Below are 17,993 nucleotides of genomic sequence, written 5' to 3' on the forward strand. Positions count from 1 at the left end.
TGGTTGTGCAGGGCTTATCTTGTTAGCTTGAAAGAGTTTGTAGGCTGTGCAGGAAGGAGCAGCCAGACGGTACGTGCTGTGCTCATCCCTTCTGAGGCAGTGCTGAGGTTCCCAGGAGACTAAGGTGGCCACAGCCCACAGGGCAGAGGGCTTGAGAGAGAGGTGGGACTGGGAGCCGAGTCCTCCCATGACTGGGCAGCAGAATACCCACAGCAAAGGTTTGCAGGGCACTGCCAGACCAGTGGAAAAGACTATGAAACACTGTCTGGAACTCAACCAAGTTCCACGGCAGGGCCTGCTACCACCAGCCAGTCAGAACCTGAATCACAGCACAACCATTGGTTGTGGATAAATCTACACAGCAAGTCCAGAAAGGATCACACAGCAACTCAGGACAAAGTGCCAAGAATTTTTATAGGAATACAAAAATATTCTGTGCCTGACAAGATAAAAATACACAAGCCTAGCACCCAGTAAAAACAATTTGGAGTATGAAAACCAGGAATACACATCATACAGAAAAAAATGTACTCAGTATTCACAGATAATAGAAATAGTAGGGAAGAATGTTCAGTTGTCAGTGCAAATAAAGACAGGAAACTGCAATTTCCATCCCTTTATTGTTTAGGTTTATATTACATGGACAATGGTGTGTCTTTATTATCTGTGCTTCACTTCTACCAATCCACTTATTCAAATAGTGCACTTTTTTATTTTTATTTTTTTTTTGTACTGAGGATGGAACTCACGACTGTGCACTTGCAAGGCAGGCTCTTATGCTGCTGAGCTAAATCCCCAGCCCTAAATTAGTGCACTTATTCTCTTTATCTTTGAGAATAAGGTTAGAACAAAATACATGTTTCTTCTCCTGTCTGGTACTTGACACAACAATAAAGGCCACACAAAGAAGCAAATCACAGTGTAAAGCTGCTGTGCTGCTCTATCAAGAACCTGGATAATTTATGAGAACTACATGACTGCTTGCATTTGTCTCAATCCCAGTACGGGTAAGATGGGCAGGCAACCTAGGAAGAACTGAACCTGTCTGCATCTTTGAGTTTAAAGAAACAGTAAAAACTTACTTGCTTAAAAAAATAAAAACAAAAACTTACTTGCTGTCCAAACCTTCACTGCTGTGCTGTTTGTCAAAACTGTAGGCAAAAATGAGTAACCCTATTCTCAACATCAACCCATAGGAAACAACTTGTGTAGGCTGAGAAATAACATTGTTGCCTTATAGCTCACTGCACCAGTCCTGCTAGGGGAGAGCAGAGAAACTGGCAGAAATGATTTCCACCTGATAACCCACTGCAAGCCAATCCTGCAAGATCAATTCCTGGAAAAATGTGGGTCAGGGACAGAGTGGGCAGTAAAGGGAAATCTGCAGAGAAACTGGCGCCCACCAAGACGGGCACAACGGTCTCACACAACACAGGAGCTTTCCAAATGTCAGGATGTTTGTCCATGTAGGTGCTTAGTAGGTCTCTGTCCTACTTTCTGTTAATCTCCAACTGGGAGGAAATGCTCAACCTTCCTATTGTTTCTGACTTTCCCATCAGGCTTTGAAAATGAGCAGAAAAATCATGGATTCCCAGGGATATTGTCCTGGGTTTTGACCCCTCTCCTGCTTAAGTGCTTGTATGGAGCACTGGTGTCCTACTTTTTCATTCTTGGCTACCGCTGGACTAACCATCTTGGCAAAGTTGAGATCTTGAGAGGTTGTAATCCTAGGAATGAAACAGATGGGCCATTTATGTCCAAGTGCTGGATTACAGGATTACACCTGTAATGCCAGCACTTGGTAGGTTAAGGCAGCAGGATTGCCATGAGTTCAAGGCCAACCTGGGCTACAAAGTAAGTTCAAAGCCTCGCTGAACTATATAGCAAGACCCTGCCTCAAAACAACAACAACAACAACAACAACAAAAACCAAAAGTAAGTTAAATAAATAATTTTTTTAAAAAAGTCCAAACATTCTGTCAGAGTGGTATGACATGGGACAGACCTGGAGAAGATGCAAGAAGCAGGTATAGGAATGAGTATCTAAGATTAAACACTGTAAGGGGGCTGAGATTATAAACTTAATTACTGAAATCTTTTTAGAAACCAGATTCTATAAATCAGCAAAGCTGCTATATTATAAGTTGCAGGATCTCTGCAAACTGTCCCCAAAACCATCTAGTGTGACAGCCAGGTCAGTCCCTGCAGAGTGCTGACTACTCATTTGTAAACCTAGGAGCTGAGCTGGCTGCGCATGGAGCTAGGAAAAGAAATGACTTCATTATTCTGTTCCTGGTCCTAAGGAGAGAAAGGGAAGATGTACTTTGGGTTTTATCGTATTAGAAAGAATGAGTTAATGGATGCAGATTACACAGGTGAAGGAATCCTAATAAATAACTGAATCAGATGTGTGAATATTATGTTTTGTGTTTTAAGATATTTCCCCGTTGTGGCCCATAAAATTGTCTTAGCTAAAAGCAGAAGAGTTTAGATGAAGATTCTTTATGGCAGTGCTGTGTACATGTCCTCCATGGTAAATAATGCTAACAAATGAAATATAAATGTTTAGCACGAGGCTTCTTCACAGCTGTGCAAGATCTGTCTGCTTTATTCTGAAGGCAGCTTTCAGAAGAACAAAGCATCATTTTTATTATGCATTTCTGTCAGCAGTAGCATGCTCCTGTAGGATAGCTCACCGCAAGGTCACACACCTCTCTCACAGCCCTCACTCAAAGTAACTGGAAGGGCGTTACTCACAGTATTTTTTCGGTGTTCACCCATTCCTTTTAGATAAAACCCCAAGCTCCAAAAATGTGTCTGAATTTTCGTTCTGTGGCATGAAAGGTCCATTATATCAAAGAGGTCATTAATTTGCAACAAAGCTTACCATCATCCCTGGCAGAGGGGCTATACAGGCTAACTAAGCAAGTGAGAAGCCAAGATGGCCACAACAACCTCATTGCATATGAGCTTCCCAAATGTGCTGCCAGGATGTTTGTCCATGTGGGTGCTCAGTAAGTCTCTGTCCTACTTTCGGTTTCACTTGCCAAAATGATTCAGAAACACTGAATTTCTGCTGGGCCTGGTGACACACACCTGTAATCCCAGCACTGGAAGGCTGCGGCAGGAGGAATGTGTGAGTTACAGGACAGTCTGTGCTACGTGGTGAGTTCAAGGCCAGCCTGGACTGCACAGTGAAACCCTATCTCAACTCTCCCTCCCAAATAAACACTGAATTTCCTTTCAAGATAGCTGATCATGTAAAAATTATGGTCTGCAATTATTCTGGGAGTATACTTAGTGGATTATCATGCCTCCCCTCACTGGACAAGTATTTCCAGGTGTGGAAGTGGCTATGTTTCTTGGTAAGCAGGCCCTAAAGCCACACCTATTTTCTCTCCTTCAGCCACACTCCATAGCCCTTTTCTTACCAGGAAGAGCAAGCAGTGTGGCTTAATCTGAACCATTAGTGAGTGATAGTGTTTTAGAGAGGCCTCCAGGGGTAAACGGTAAACTGGAGAGAAACCTTTGAAACTTCCCGACCACTCGCAGCAGTGAAGATCCTTTTGTAGCGACCCTTAGGTTCAGGCTCTTCCTAACCCCACATCATTATAGAGAACCATCTTCAAACAAGACGATGTGATTAGGTGGCATGGAATTAGCAACACCAGAACAATCTGGAAAAATCAATTTAAAAAAAGTATGGACTTCAAAATGATCATATAACGAATGGTTTTTATATAAATAAGAGGATTTTATATTTGTTATTTTTTAATTAACGTCTTTCTTTAGAAGGATAATGCTCAAGTCATTCACATGCCCTTAGTGCATTTATATTGTACTAGTGAGATCTGCAAGATTCTGGAACAGGTGCACGTGTACAGCCAAACCACTCTTGGTCTCTCTAGAGTGGAAGGTCTTGTGAGAGCAGCATATAAGCCAGTAACTGCAATGGTGCGAACCATCTCCTCTGCTAGGAACTGTACCTCCCCTCTCTTCTCACACCTAGTGTGGCACAGTGCTGCACTATGTGACTGCCCCTACTACCACTACTTACCCAGTCACGGTTGACTGGTTCAGCGTGGGCACCTTCTCAAAGTAACCAACCAGTGACTTTCTCTGTTGGCAGTTTTAGAATCTGAGGAGTTTCCAGGGGCTAATACAGTACATCACAAAGGTTAGGGAGAAGTTGCTCAGATTCTGCTGTGTGGACTGATGGAGAGAGGGCAAAGTAAGGAGAGGAAGGAGGAAAATCATGAGCTACAGAGAGGAGAAACCTGGGTGTTCCTGAGGTCCAGTCACAGCCTCATCCTGGATGTCAGGAGATAGCCCAATTTCCTTCGTCACAATTCCTCTCCTTACGCAAGTCTGAGTTAGATCACTGGCACTTGTATCCATATACACACTACAACAAAATTCACTGTGTATCAAAGGCTATATCCAATATACCACTAGGACTTAGAAAAGGCAGGAAAAAGCACAGGGAAGAACGAGAACAGCTAACTCACACAGTCCTTACTATGTACCCAGTATTTACATTGCTTATATACATCTATTTACAGCAATAGATGTAGAGAAGTAAGTGCTCAGAGGGCTAAAGGAGTAAGTCAAGTTTCTATGTTAGGATTGGTGCTTGGGCACCACGTACACTGAAGTAAAGAATCCAGAGAGGGCAAGAAGTTAAAGAATTATGAGATGGTGCTGGTTTTGATGGCAGATTCTCAGGTCTTGGGATTTTAGGGAAAGGGCTTAAGGTCTTGGTTCTGAAGAGAACAGAAAGGTTTCTGTTTCATTTAATTTCACAAGAACACACTCTTATGATAGAACATGGTATCTGCCTAGCTCTTACCCCTTTACAGTATACACAGCATTTTTTGCATAAACATCTCATTCATAGCTCTCAACAGCCCCATGACACCAGAAAGCAGACGCTTCACCCTTATTTTATAGCTGACCAAAAGGCAAACGAATTACCAAAGCTACAGGCCAACCAAGCATTTCTTTACTCGAGCGGATTTGCTGTGAGGCCTTCATTTGTATGGTGCTTGTAGCTGACATGCTCCGCCTGCCCAGCTGATGCTGGATTCCAACAGGCCAAGACACTGCTCTTGCTTTTATCTACCATGGTTTTCCTGGGGCAGCCTGAGAGGCAATCTGAGGACAACGTCCTAATACCTGTAGCTCATTATCCGTTCCCACATCTGTTAAAATTGTCTTTCTGCAGCTAAGTCTACTAGTCTTGTGTTTTAGAGTTCAAGTAGGAGTCACTCAGATAAAATGAAAGTATTCAATATATTGCCAGTTACTTTTCTAAGGGGCCTACATACATATACTAACGTATCTTCACAACCCCATGAAGATTAAACGTTCTTTGTTTGGCATGCCTTTTAAAATCTCTCCCAGATTTTGTTTTCACTTTATACATTTACTTGATTGCTTCCAACATACTGGCTCTTGGCAGTTGTTTCAGCATCTAAACCCTTCAACACCAACTGAATACAGTAATAAATTTTGCGTGGCTTTTTAGTGTCTGATTAACTTAAAATCCTAGCCTAGTCCAGTGTGTGGCACATCCTGTAATTTCACACCCTAGGAGTCTGAGGCAGGAAGATCACATAGTCAAGTGCAGCATGGGAAACCTGAGATACTGAGTCTCTGTGCCAAAATGAAAAATCATAAAAGGGCTGGGATGTAGCTCAGTGTGACCCTGCGCTCAATCCACAGTTCTACAAAAACAAACACTGACTCCATGGCCTCTGTCAGGGCGGTGGTAGGATATCTGCTTAATCTCAGGGCTATTTGGGGAGTGATGCATAGCATACACATCCTGCTGCAGACAGGACTTCCCACAAGGCCATGGGGGAAGCTACAATGGTGCAACAGAATCCAGCAACTTGTTTTTCTCCCGCTCGTCTCTAAATTACAGACTATAAGATATTAAGATCATTCTGTAAGTTTCAAAGAAAAACCCTGAATTTTAGCGGTTACATTTTGGGGCTGGGGATTTAGCTCAGCAGCATAAGTGCCTGTCTTGCAAGCCTGTGGTTGTGAGTTCGATTCCTGGTACTGGTAAAAATACAAACAAAAACAAAAACAACCTGAGTTTCTAGTGATTTAAAAACATAGCTGGGTGTAGTGGCACATGCCTGTAATCCCAGCATTTGGGAGGCTGAGGCAGGAGGATCACTGCAAATTCTAAACCAGCCTGGGCTACACAGTGAGCTCAAGGCCAGCCTAAACTGCATAGTGAGACCCTGTCTCAAAAAGACAAGTACATGTACTTCTCCAGTGTACTCACAAAACAGCTTTTGGTGTAAATGTGATCTAGGAGAATGTGGTTAACTAATTTGTGAGTCGTCTTGTGAAAAATCTGCACCGTCACCAGACAATCCCCTGCATCTTCCCTCTCCACCTGCACTAACACTGGCCTTCCCACCCACCCACTTGTCTCTGGCTGCTCCCCCTATTTTCTTGAGACTTTTACCCCGTTTTATATGCCGTGCCTGGCGGTCTGTGTTGATTCCTTTTTATTTTCATAACCTAAGGAATCAAAATCATCCCAAAGTCAGTTATTCAGCTGACAGCAAAGGGAGTTCTAATCCTGAATTCAAAGACGATCTTATGTAGTGCAGTATATTTTGGCTAATTTCTCTCCAATTCCAGTCAGGTAACCTTGCTTTCCGAAGGCAACAGCAGTCTCAGCCCATCTGTTTCTTCCACTGCAGTCAGCCAGTCCTTAGATTCCTGACCCAGATTGACTGACTCCGTCATTTATGACCGAGGTTGATCCTCATGCAGCCAAGGAAGGAAAAAACCACCCTGGTTTTTCAAAAAAGAAGTCCATATCAAGGGAATTCAATTAACAGCCTGTAGCCTAGTTATGCCAACTTCATTTTCACATGGTTCAGGAATCATGAAAAGGCTAACACAATTGCTGCATTTGCGTATTTCAATTATAAGTTGAATTAAATGTAGCAGCTGCAAGCATCTTTTATGTTTCTGCTTCCAAAACGATGAGTCAGAATTACTCCACAGTTATGTTTTCCTAAGCACAGCAGAAATAGTGGTATGTGTCTTATCAGGGACAAAAATAAATGGTTACCCTGCTCTGTCTGTGCCCAGTTATCAGCTATTAGCCTCATGGGTAAGCGGCACAGGGCCATGACAGAGAGCACAGGGATCCTGTAATTGGCCTTGCAGTTGCTGTCACACATTTCTGACACTGTTTATCCTGCCTTTCCTTCTTTACGTCTGGGATGTAACAGATGTGATTCCTGGGATTAGAGATGACCAGTGAGACTGGCACAGGGACAGAGACAGGGACTGGAAATAAGAGTTTCCAAAACCGAAACACGTTTCTTCAGAGGAAGGTTGCTGGGTGACTGCTGGAGGAGACCCATCAATGCTAAAGCCAAGGCTTCTGAAGGTTTGCGGTCACCAGTGAAAAAGGATGAATGGAGAGACCCTCATCTCCCAAGTTCCTCCTTCCAAAAGAGAACTGTATTACTATACAAAAATAGAGGCCCTGTGGCTTTGGAATATTGCTATCACTTATCATTTCCTGCCTGCTCTGGGCCATCTGACTAATTCTGCCTTGTCTCTACTTGGCCCAGTAACATGTCACCACTCTAACCATTACTTAAACTAGTTACAAAGGGGCCAGGCCTAATAAACCCTTTTTTATGGGAGGGGGAGCAGGAGCCAAGAAAAGGAGAAGGAACTGTGCTGCAAGTCTGGACGTCAGGAGCAGGACCCTTGGCTATCCTAAATTCTCCTGGGAGCAGTGAGAGTAGAGCACACTGCGGAACCTAAATTTCAAGGTTTACCTCTCATGTCTTCTACTTACACTTTTCTTCCCTGCATGCCTCTGCGTTTGCGCTCTGTACATCTGAGTCTCTTCCTCCTCCTATTCCAGAGGGTTTCCCAGCTAGCTCTGACATGTTAATTTCCTAAGCTGTGGGGAAGCCAGTCTCCTGCCCAAGGACAGCCACCTCCGCTCTCCTACCTTTATGCTGGCATCCACATATACCATCTTTTTTCACAGATTTAGCACAACAGGTAGCAAGTGGAAAAGGGATACTAGTTTCCAGAACCATCACCCATTACCCTTAACTACAAGGACAGATGCTAAATGGGGCTGGGGAAGAAATGGCCACTGAGGGAGGAAGTCTATTTAGGAGAGACAGGAGCTTGTTCCACTCCACAGTACCCTGTTCATTTATATAACAACCTTTTTTGAAAGAGTTTTTTCTAAAAGTAATTGATTATTCAAGGTGTTTACTGGAAGAGTTCAATAGAAGACTCCCTGAGAGGTTTAGCGAAGCAGTAGGCATTGCTGACCACGGGACTTACTTTGGAACAGTGGTCATGTGTCATGGAGCAGCTGGTGAACTGTTTTTGGGGTCCATCCACACTGGACTTACAGACTGTCTGCTTTAGCACTGCTCTTCTGATGGTAAACTGTCTTGAATCCATTAGTCTATGTTTTTATTTCATAGGTTAGCATCCTTTGGTGACCCTTCTTTGAATAAAAATGGCTTATTCAAAATTCAACTCATGACTGTTAAGAAACAGTGTGAAAGAAATAGCTACATTTTCTCTAGTGCTTGTAAATCCTACTGACACTGGACAAAGAAAGAGAAAGCATTGCAAACAAATGGAAATTATGCAGCTTCCATTTTAAATACAACCTCTGCTTACAAGGCCTTCTGACAGATCTCTCTCTCTCTCGGGAAGTGTGACAAATGACATTAATACTGACACACCCAGGCCAACAGATTGTCATTTACCATCTTGGCAAACATACAGTACTCAATGTTAAAACCACTGGCTTTAAACATAGCAAAATAAAGCACAAATAAAAGCCAAAGTATTACTGAAAAACAGTATTTTTATGTTAGGAGACTTTGTAGGAAGACCCAAAGACCCCCTAGCTTTAATAAAGTTAGACAGCAGGTCAGAAAACACATCAGCGGGTCCAGAGGACCCAAATATGAAGGGCACTGCCTGACAGCCCAATGACTCTGGCCCTGAGGCGAGGCTCCTGACAACTCCAACAAGAGGGGCAGGCGGTGGACCACAGAGAACTGCACTGGCTTCTGTCTGTGTCCCCCATGCCCTCGCACACAGCTAGAAGCATCTGCCAGCATTGCAGGGAGGGAAAGAAGAACCATCAGGGAATGTTCAGAAGGAAAGGAAGGCCTGACACTAGAAAGGTTCCTTGTAAGCTGGTGCGGTTCTGGTCTGTTTTTAGGAGACACAGTAATAAAGTGGTTAGGGTAACTTTGTAACTACCGTTAGGGTTTATGTGTGACACTGCATTTCTGTGACTCAGTTTCCTCATCTGTACCATGGAACACATAAGAGCATCAGCTTCACAGAGTTGCCATATGAAATGACATAGTAGACATCATATAAATATTGTTAACCTTAAGGGACAGACAAGTGTTTAAACAGACAAGAACAAGCAGAGCATTGTTGCTCACAAGCTTTCCTAACCAGCTGGTTGTTGACATTTAAAATGAAACAACCAGTACCACCTCCCGGATATGGTGACATACACACCAAACAGGGAACATAAATACTAGGGATACAGAAGAAGCCACAGGGCTGGCCTCCCTGACTGCACACTGGGTACCCACTCTGCCCTGCTCTGTGGTGGCTGCCTGCCCTGCATTCCCTGGTTCCCTACAAAGCAGCCAGCTGGGTGGCTGAAAGGTCCTAACAAGGCAGGGGACTCAGGGAAGAACTCCAGGGACTTTGCTAAGGAGCCCCTGGGCTTCCCCAAGAGGAAAATGCTCCAAGTGTAACAGTACATGATTCTAAGCTGAAGAATAATATCTCCCTCCCATCTAAGTCTGACCTAAATTACAAAGAAGTGAAATTCCAATGTTTCTCCAGGTGATGGTATGATTCCTAAGGAGTGACCCTCTGCCTTCAACCATGTGCTCCGACAGACACCACGTGCTGGCAATGACTGCTTACCCCTTCTTGGCTTCACCCTTATGCCCCAACACTCCACTATCCCTTCCTATTTCTGTGGGGCTGGCCAGTCCTCCTGGCTCCAGTGTCCAGTGGTTTGTATTTCCCAGTGACAGAAAACATATTTCTTATAGACTTTGAAAGGTATGTCCAAAGAATTATGGCTGGTAGTGGGAAAAATGCCTCAGTACAGAGCAAATCCTTCTGCTTGCTTGCCCTGCAGCATACCACTTGCTCCTAGGACTGGCTATGGGCAGGAGGTAAGAAAGTAAGTCTTGGCCCACGTCCTTGCTAACCTGGATGCAAAGGTACCTGGTCTGTTCATGAAGTCACAATGGCCTAAGCCTGCGATGTCTATCCTCTTCATGAAAAGCACCATGCTAGTTAGGTTGGCTTCCTGCATTTCTGCTGGTTTAAGTGGCTTCATATCTTTGGAAGCAAATTCTTCAGTGTATAGACAGAAAAGTTTTCCTAAAAGAAATCAAGGAATATGGCTTTAATATTTCTGGACTGCTTCCATCCAAAGATTCTAATCATTTGTTTTTGTGTCCAGAGTGCTACCTGAAGTAGACGACCCAAGAATCTGCTTGCGTATCTCTGCTTGGCTCTGGCTGATGGGCTGCATGATGAGGGAGTTGGCTCTGATTCTGGGGTTGTACACCTTCAGTGGAAAGACAGCACTGTTAGCATCAGGGGAATGGCTGTGAGGAGACTGCTGTGCAGCATGTCGCTGCAGGAATCCTCTGATGCAGGCTCCTTTCCTTTGGCCAGTATTTAGTACGGTTTCGTGTGCCATCAGTTGGTAACTGCACGCACTGTGTAAATGGACTAAAAGCTATCTGCTTTGGCCAGGCATGGTAGCATATGCCTGTATTCCCAGCACTCAAGAGGCTGAGACAAGAGGATTGCCATGAGTTTGAGGCTACCCAGGGCTACAAAGTAAGTTCAAGGCCAGCCTGAACTGCATAGTGAAACCCTGTCTCAAAAAGGAAAAAAAAAGAAAACTGCTTCCATGGTGGCATCAATAGCCGTGCAACCACTGCTGAGAATACTACTGCCACTACTTCTCAGAGCACCACTAGTGAACGGGAACAGACGTGCTTATGCCACATTGAGAAAAGGGCTACTGCCTACAGTGTGTGCTTCTTTGATGTTTCTTTCAATCTGTGATGCTAGAGCGCTCACTTTATGACAAACACTGAGTTTTTTCAGACATGACAGCTACCACAAAAACTGCACACAGCACCAACAGTGACTCTTACATATGGCTTAAGGAGTAAAGGGATACCTCTGAGTCCTCTGAGTGGTGGACTATTGTAGTCAAGATCACTCTTACTGGTTCTCAGGGAAGCTTCATAACCTGTGGGACAATCCTGCCACTACATGACAAAAACACAGAGGTCAACAGGGTTCCAGAAGGATAAAAGCTGCCTGGCAGCTAAGAATGTTACATGTGTCAATATTTGGTAGCTTCCTTTCAAGTCTCAAAAGCTATACTTTCTTTGGTTCAATGTCTGTAGAGTTTGAGATTCCTTTTCATTTTGATACCTTACCTTTGAGATACCGTTTCATTTTTTAGTAATTTTTGATAAAAAGTTAATGATAAAATATTTTATTTTAAATATATTTTCTAAAAAAATTTAGAATGAAAATTTTATCATGTCAATTATAAATCAATATTTGCTAAAAAAAGTCTGTACTTGCAACTAATTTCTAGTAAATTCTCTTTGGTAAAGGGGCTCAATAGATACACAAAAAAATTAGGTTAGCAGACAAATAATTTGTTGTGCTAGGAACTTACTCAAAGGAAAAGCATGACAAATTCTACAGATTTCCAATCCTCAGAACAGACAAACAGCCTCAGCTCCAGACTATCCTCTGCCTTTCACAATCTATTCTCTTTGAGTATGTACTTTAAACCCTTCCTAATAAACGTCTTTATGCCTCTCAAAAAAGTAAAATAGGGGCCGAGAATTTAGCTCAGTGATGTAAGTGCCTGCGTGGCAAGTGCAAATCATGAGTTCGATCCCCACTACCCCCCTAAAAAAGTAAAATACAATAAAATACACAGAAAAAGAAAGGAAGGAAAAAGCCCACATAAGGAGAGCCACCACCACCTTTATGCTAAAGTTTTGTCTTCCCTTAAAACCTTCTGTGGTATCCCAATAGAGTTAATTTGTCTGCAGTCTATGAACATGCTAATGAAGGACCCAGCTGGCAAGGTGTAGAGGCTCACATCTGTAATCCTAGCCCTCAGGAAGCTGAAGCAGGAGGATCCTAAATTCAAGGCCAGCCTGGCTGACTACATAGCCAGTATAAGGCTGGCCTGGACTACAAAGCAAGATCCTGTCAAACAAACAACAAACAAACAAACAGAAAGGATGGGACTTCAGTTGCTATTGTGCTCTTCTGTGGCCATAGGACCAAAGTCAGAGACCCAGGTCACATAGTTCATCCTCATTTGAAGGTCAGTAAACTGCAGGAGCCCAGGAAGTTTCCTTGCTAATAATTACCTTTCTTCTTTCCACACCCACATCGATAACAAATCTGACTGTGTTGCTCCAGATCAAAGATTCCCCAGAACTAGTAGTCAGTACCACTCTTCTTTGATAAACTTGGCATCTTTTCTCTGTGTCATCAATTGACTTGAACAGTGTGCATGTTTCTTGGGGATACAAAGGAAAAACCACCATTTCTCCAAGGTCTGAGTTTAAGTTAGATCCTTCTTGACAAATAATCTCATAGGCTTTTTCTATATCCTAAAATAAAGAAATAACATCACCCATGAGAACAAAGTACAAGGCAAACAACTTTACTATTTGGAAAACAAAATCAGAATTCAGGCAACCCTCATAACAAAAACAGGGTAAGAAATGCTTGTGTCATTGCCTACATAAATCTTTAAATGAGGAAAAATGTAATTCGATGAAAAAATTTCTTTGGGGAGTTAAATATAACTTAAAAACAATTTCATTGCTTTAATAATTCAAAAATGGTTTTGGCCTTATGAAATGTACTGTCTTTGCCTTTACATATTTAATCCACTATTTTTCCAACTTGATACAGTTTCTCTTGTATACAGTTTCTCTTGTATTCTCTTGATACAGTTTCTCTTTCTAATCTAATCGATTAACAATGACAGGTAAACAAACATTCTCACATTAATGATATATCACTGTACTTTAACACTAGCAAAAATAAGACTTATACAGCAATCTCTTCATTTCCATAAAGACACATGTACACACAAGGCTGGGGTCTCCGTTTGGATTCTCTAAAAATCATTTTGACCTACTAGCCCTTTTAAAATAGCAGAAATGATATAAAGTGGGCAAGAAATAGTTGCTTCTACTGACATCTTTGCATGATTCAGGCATTTAGAAATATCCATTTAAATATATACCAAATACATAAGGAAAATGTGAAGCATTTGCCATAAAACAACTTATAAAAAATGTTCAAAAGATAAGGCATTTTAGATAGTGGTTTGCTTGTTTCTTTGTTTTGTTTTTTTGCAATAAACAGTGTCTTTCTACATAGTTCAGGCTGGTTTTGAACTATGTATCCCAGACTGGCCTTGAACTCATAGCAATCCTGTGTCAGCCTTCCGAGTGCTGGGATTCAGACCTTGGCCACCACACCTGTTTTTCTATTTCTCAAATCACAACTAGTTTTGAGAAAATTCATGTAAAACAGATGTCACATAATGTGATTCTGACTTTTTTTGTGTGTGTTTCCAAGATTTCTACCTTTTAAAGGACTCAAACTACAAAATGGAAGAAGTCCCATTTAGTTTATTAGGTTCATTAGATTTCATTAAAAGTCTAAGTGAAAAGATAGCTTCCTAAAACCATTATTGTTTTTCTCGATTCCATTGCTCCAGCTCACAACTACTTCCTTCCATTTATAGAACGGGGCTCACCTACAAGTTTTGGAGGACGGATCCTCCGAGAAAGAGGGTAAGACGTTACCAGTCCCTGGTAGTGGGGTGAGCTGCTTTTAAGTAGCTGAGTGGCTCTTGGGCAGGGACAAGCAGCAGTTATACAGACGCCTGCTCTTGCTCCCTTTTCCCCTTTCTGCAATGGCTATTTTACTTGGGCAGAGTTTTTTAAGCCAGCATACAGTACAACTGCTGACTGTGATAAAGACTTGCCAACTGGACTAACCAGAACAAAAACACTTCTCCACGTTTAGGATTCTGATCACTTTGTTTGCCCTAAGTATTTGGTGTGGATAGTCTAGAAATTAAGAGCAAAAGAACAAGCAACCAAGCAATGTGCTCCTGGACCTCGCTGCTGCTGGGCCTCACTAGGGTATGCATGTGTTCTTCCTGCTGGCTGTGGTGCACAAGCTTCTCACAGGCGCTACCTCACCCTCAGCAGCTCACGTCAAGTTGGAAAACGAGGCTCAATTCCCGCAGCCTACTCAGGAACAATCTCCTATCACAATAAGCCTTCAAAGAATACTGAAGTATCCACTCTTCTTTTCAGAATATTGTTGAAAAATAACTGTGGTAAGACGTTTTTTATCTGCTTCTAGTCACTAAAACCTTTGAGTTCTGTGTGAGTTGAAATATGGATTTTGTCCTAAACTGGGGGAAAAAGAATAGGAGAAATCTTCGAAACAGTAAAGTGGACTGAAATAAAAATAGCTATTATACACAGTTCAGAGTGCTAAAGCATAGTTGACATAGGGCTTTGAGTTAATAATCTTTAGAAATTGAAAAAATCCTGAAAATATGCATTTGGTGCTTCATAAGTTTTATCTACTTATTTCCTTGATTCTCAATGTGTGGTCTGTGTTCACTTACGTGGAACTTTCCTTTATCTGCATAGCTTTGGAAATCAGCAGTATCTCTGAAGGAAGATATTCAGCAGATATCTGGATCCCAAAATGAAATAAGACCCTAATTGCATAGCTCATTTCTCAGGAAAACTCTAACCTAATAATAACTTCTTTGTGATAGCACAGTAACATGGCTAGATAGTACCATAAATCTCAACTTAAGTTTTCTTCTTATTTCACTGTTTGTTTTCAGGTTAAAAGAAGGTTAAATGATAAGGAACAATACATTGCAAACATTCAGGACTAAGTACCAAGACACAGGGCAGCATGTGAGTTAAGGTGATTTCCACTACCACCCTTGGTGAAAATGTATCTTCTAAAAACCAATAATTTCAAAGTGAAATCAAATAGTCTAAGAAACCATACCCCCAATTCTGTTAATAATCTTTACTTTCCAAAATTCCATCTTGGAATTTTTATCTACTTTTACTTGAAAGATGAAGATGACTACTACTCCTATGAATCTTAATAATACTTTTCTTTTTACAGAAATATATGTCCCTTTTAAATTTTTTTAACCTGGTAATTCTAACTCTCAAACACTTAAGATTTTTAATTTTGCCATTCCTTTCTTACTTAGACTTCACTCAGCTACACTGAGGATGTGCTAATTGTTCATACAAATTTTTTGCCTCCTTAGTCATTTTATTCCTTTCCTTAGAACTTTATTGAGTATTCTAAATCATGGGATTAGGGAATGATAATAAATCACTATAGCAAGTAGATTGCTATTTAGATGAAAACATGTGTCATCTCTTTTCAAAAAAATTGATAAATATGCTATAGCATACATACATTTGAAATTCTAAATAATGTTCTTTAAGAAAATAGATACAATTAAAGTGGTAAGAAATATGTCTAACGTTCTCACAGCCAGGAGGATCAGTCTTCCTTACATTCTGAGGAGAAGCAGAGCACAGAGCAGAGCTACTGAGCTGTTACTGACAGCACGTGAACACCTAAGTGAGGCTGACGGCAGCCGAGATGTGTTTCCGTTCAGCTGGTGGCCTGTACCAAACACTTTTCTTGCTGGTTTCTCTTTAATCACTCAGCACTACATGTTTGGGTCATGACCTAAAAATTTATTCTTTGTAAGAAGATGGGAAGGGAAAAGGCAATTGGTCCCTGAGAGGTATCATTCTGGTGATCCTGGAGTCTTTTAGATCCTACCACAGAAAGAGGTAGAATAAATACAGCTGCAATTTAAAAAAAGACTCAAAAAGGCACCTTGAATTCAGGTGTAGTGGTGTATACCAGTAATCCCAGCACTTGGGAAACTGAGTCAGGAGAATCATCTCAAGTTTGAAACCACCCTGGGCAACACAGTAAGTACAAGGCCAGCCTGAATTGTGTATACCGTGAAACTCTGTCTCAAAAACACAGAAACCAAACCAAACAACAAAAAACAAAAGGCACCTTGTCCATATAAAAACACTAACAGAATGGAAAGACACTTAATTGTACATTTCAAAGCACTCCTTTGAAGAGAAGTTTGCAACAAATCCAAGAATTTGTTGTTATTGTTGTTACTTATCTTTTAAGAAAAAAAGCCTCAGTTTAGGAAGATGAGCTTCTAGGAAATGCTGCAAATTATATGTTTCTGCCCATACTCTACTGATTATGCAGTTTAGGAAGTTTCCGGAAATTTGTCACTGCCTAACTCTAACCTAAGTATGTAGGTTAGATTCTTATCTTCAACAAATGCACTTGGTCACAAGGGAGGCCGCTGAGAGTGTGCCAAGTCCCCATGTGTCCATGGAGCTGAGAGGTGACAACACACAAAGGTCGCAGATCTGGCAGCTGTGCGCTGGGGTGGCTACAATCCAGCCTGCCAGACAAAAGGGCTGGTCCTGAAGATCACTTCTGCAAACTTCTTGAGATTGCCCTATTCTGTGTGCAGAACAGTGCAAATTTCACCAATATTCCTTGTTCTCTCTGTACCTGTCTCTCTCTCTGCGAGTTTTATTTACCCTATTTATACCTTTTAAGTGTAAAAAAGTGAAATGTGATGAAGTCAAGCATTTAAATAGTTACCTAGCAAATGGAAACTGTCTGTTAGTTATTAAAAGCTTTCCAAATGAAGTATCTTATTACATAGTCTGTTAAGTCAGAATACAACTTACTTGTTCACAGGCCAGAAAAACTACAATGTCACCCTTCTCACTGGAATGGTGAATTTCAAAGATAAGGCGTAAAATAGAATCAAAAGAATCCTTTTGAGCTTCACTAAGGTGCACAACCTCTACTGGGTGATTATTTTTCACTTCTATGAGAGGCACGTTTCCATAGTAAGAACTGAGTTTGCTGATGAGGAGAGGTGAAGAGTTAATTATGAGCTTCAGTTCTGGTCTTGCTAGTAAAACATCTTTAAGAAGGCCAAGTAACACATCTGTTGCAATGCTTCTTTCATGAATATCATCTAAGATGATGACCCCGTAGCTACCCAAAAAAGGATTGGACATCATTTCTCTTTGCAACATATCATCAGTACAGTACCTATAAATAAGAAATATTAAAGTTAGAAATTCTTATGAAAAAATCATGCAAAGAACTTCCTAACAATAAAATTGCCTTTCTTATATTCTTTAACTTAGTGGTTAAATCATGCAAAGAACTTCCAACAATAAATATGCCTTTCTGATAGTCTTCAAATCAGTTATTCTAAATCTTGAGGTCAAAATCTTTAAGGCTGATAGAATGTACAGATCTGTAACAAAACACACACATAAACAAAATTTACCCCGTTTGTATATAGTCATAGACTTGTAAGAATCACTGCAGAACGAAACCCTGGTTAAAGACCTCTGTCTAAACCCTTACTATACAACTAACAAGAACTATAATATTTGTCTGAACTTCATAAACAACCAAAAAGTACTATTATAAAATATCCTTGCCAGATGAATAGTTTCCCTTCTCTTTTATCAATGGAAGAATTGAAAAAACAGCATATGCTTCCTGAGGAAAGTACTCAGGGTCCATGCTAATGGCCCATCTACCCACTGCAAGGACCTTAGTACAAATAATAACCAAAAGGAAGAATCTAACCAGTAATCATCGATTTGAGGGCAGCATGCAAACTGGCCAAAGTGCCTAAAATGGGAAGAGATTAATACTATAATGATTTTAAGGGATTTTTTTTCCAGTTTTGGGGATCATTATTTTTT

General features: G+C 41.3%; 1 protein-coding gene across 3 annotated transcripts in view; it reads right to left on the reverse strand.

Moving 5' to 3' along the window:
* Dhx32 (DEAH-box helicase 32 (putative)) overlaps positions 1-17,993 on the reverse strand; it is a 62,493-nt gene that overhangs the window by 5,196 nt on the left and 39,304 nt on the right. For all 3 annotated transcript variants that reach the window (XM_063244917.1, XM_063244914.1, XM_063244916.1), the window contains exons 4-7: positions 16,950-17,322; positions 12,495-12,740; positions 10,543-10,642; positions 10,294-10,452 (exon numbers count right to left, since the gene is read on the reverse strand). In XM_063244917.1, coding sequence (XP_063100987.1) covers positions 10,294-10,452; positions 10,543-10,642; positions 12,495-12,740; positions 16,950-17,322 — 878 coding nt within the window. The remainder of the gene's footprint in view (positions 1-10,293; positions 10,453-10,542; positions 10,643-12,494; positions 12,741-16,949; positions 17,323-17,993) is intronic.

The sequence above is a fragment of the Cavia porcellus genome, unplaced genomic scaffold (assembly GCF_034190915.1).
Source record: "Cavia porcellus strain 051 isolate PalLab524CR breed Dunkin Hartley unplaced genomic scaffold, mCavPor4.1 scaffold_2, whole genome shotgun sequence".
Taxonomy (NCBI): domain Eukaryota; kingdom Metazoa; phylum Chordata; class Mammalia; order Rodentia; family Caviidae; genus Cavia; species Cavia porcellus.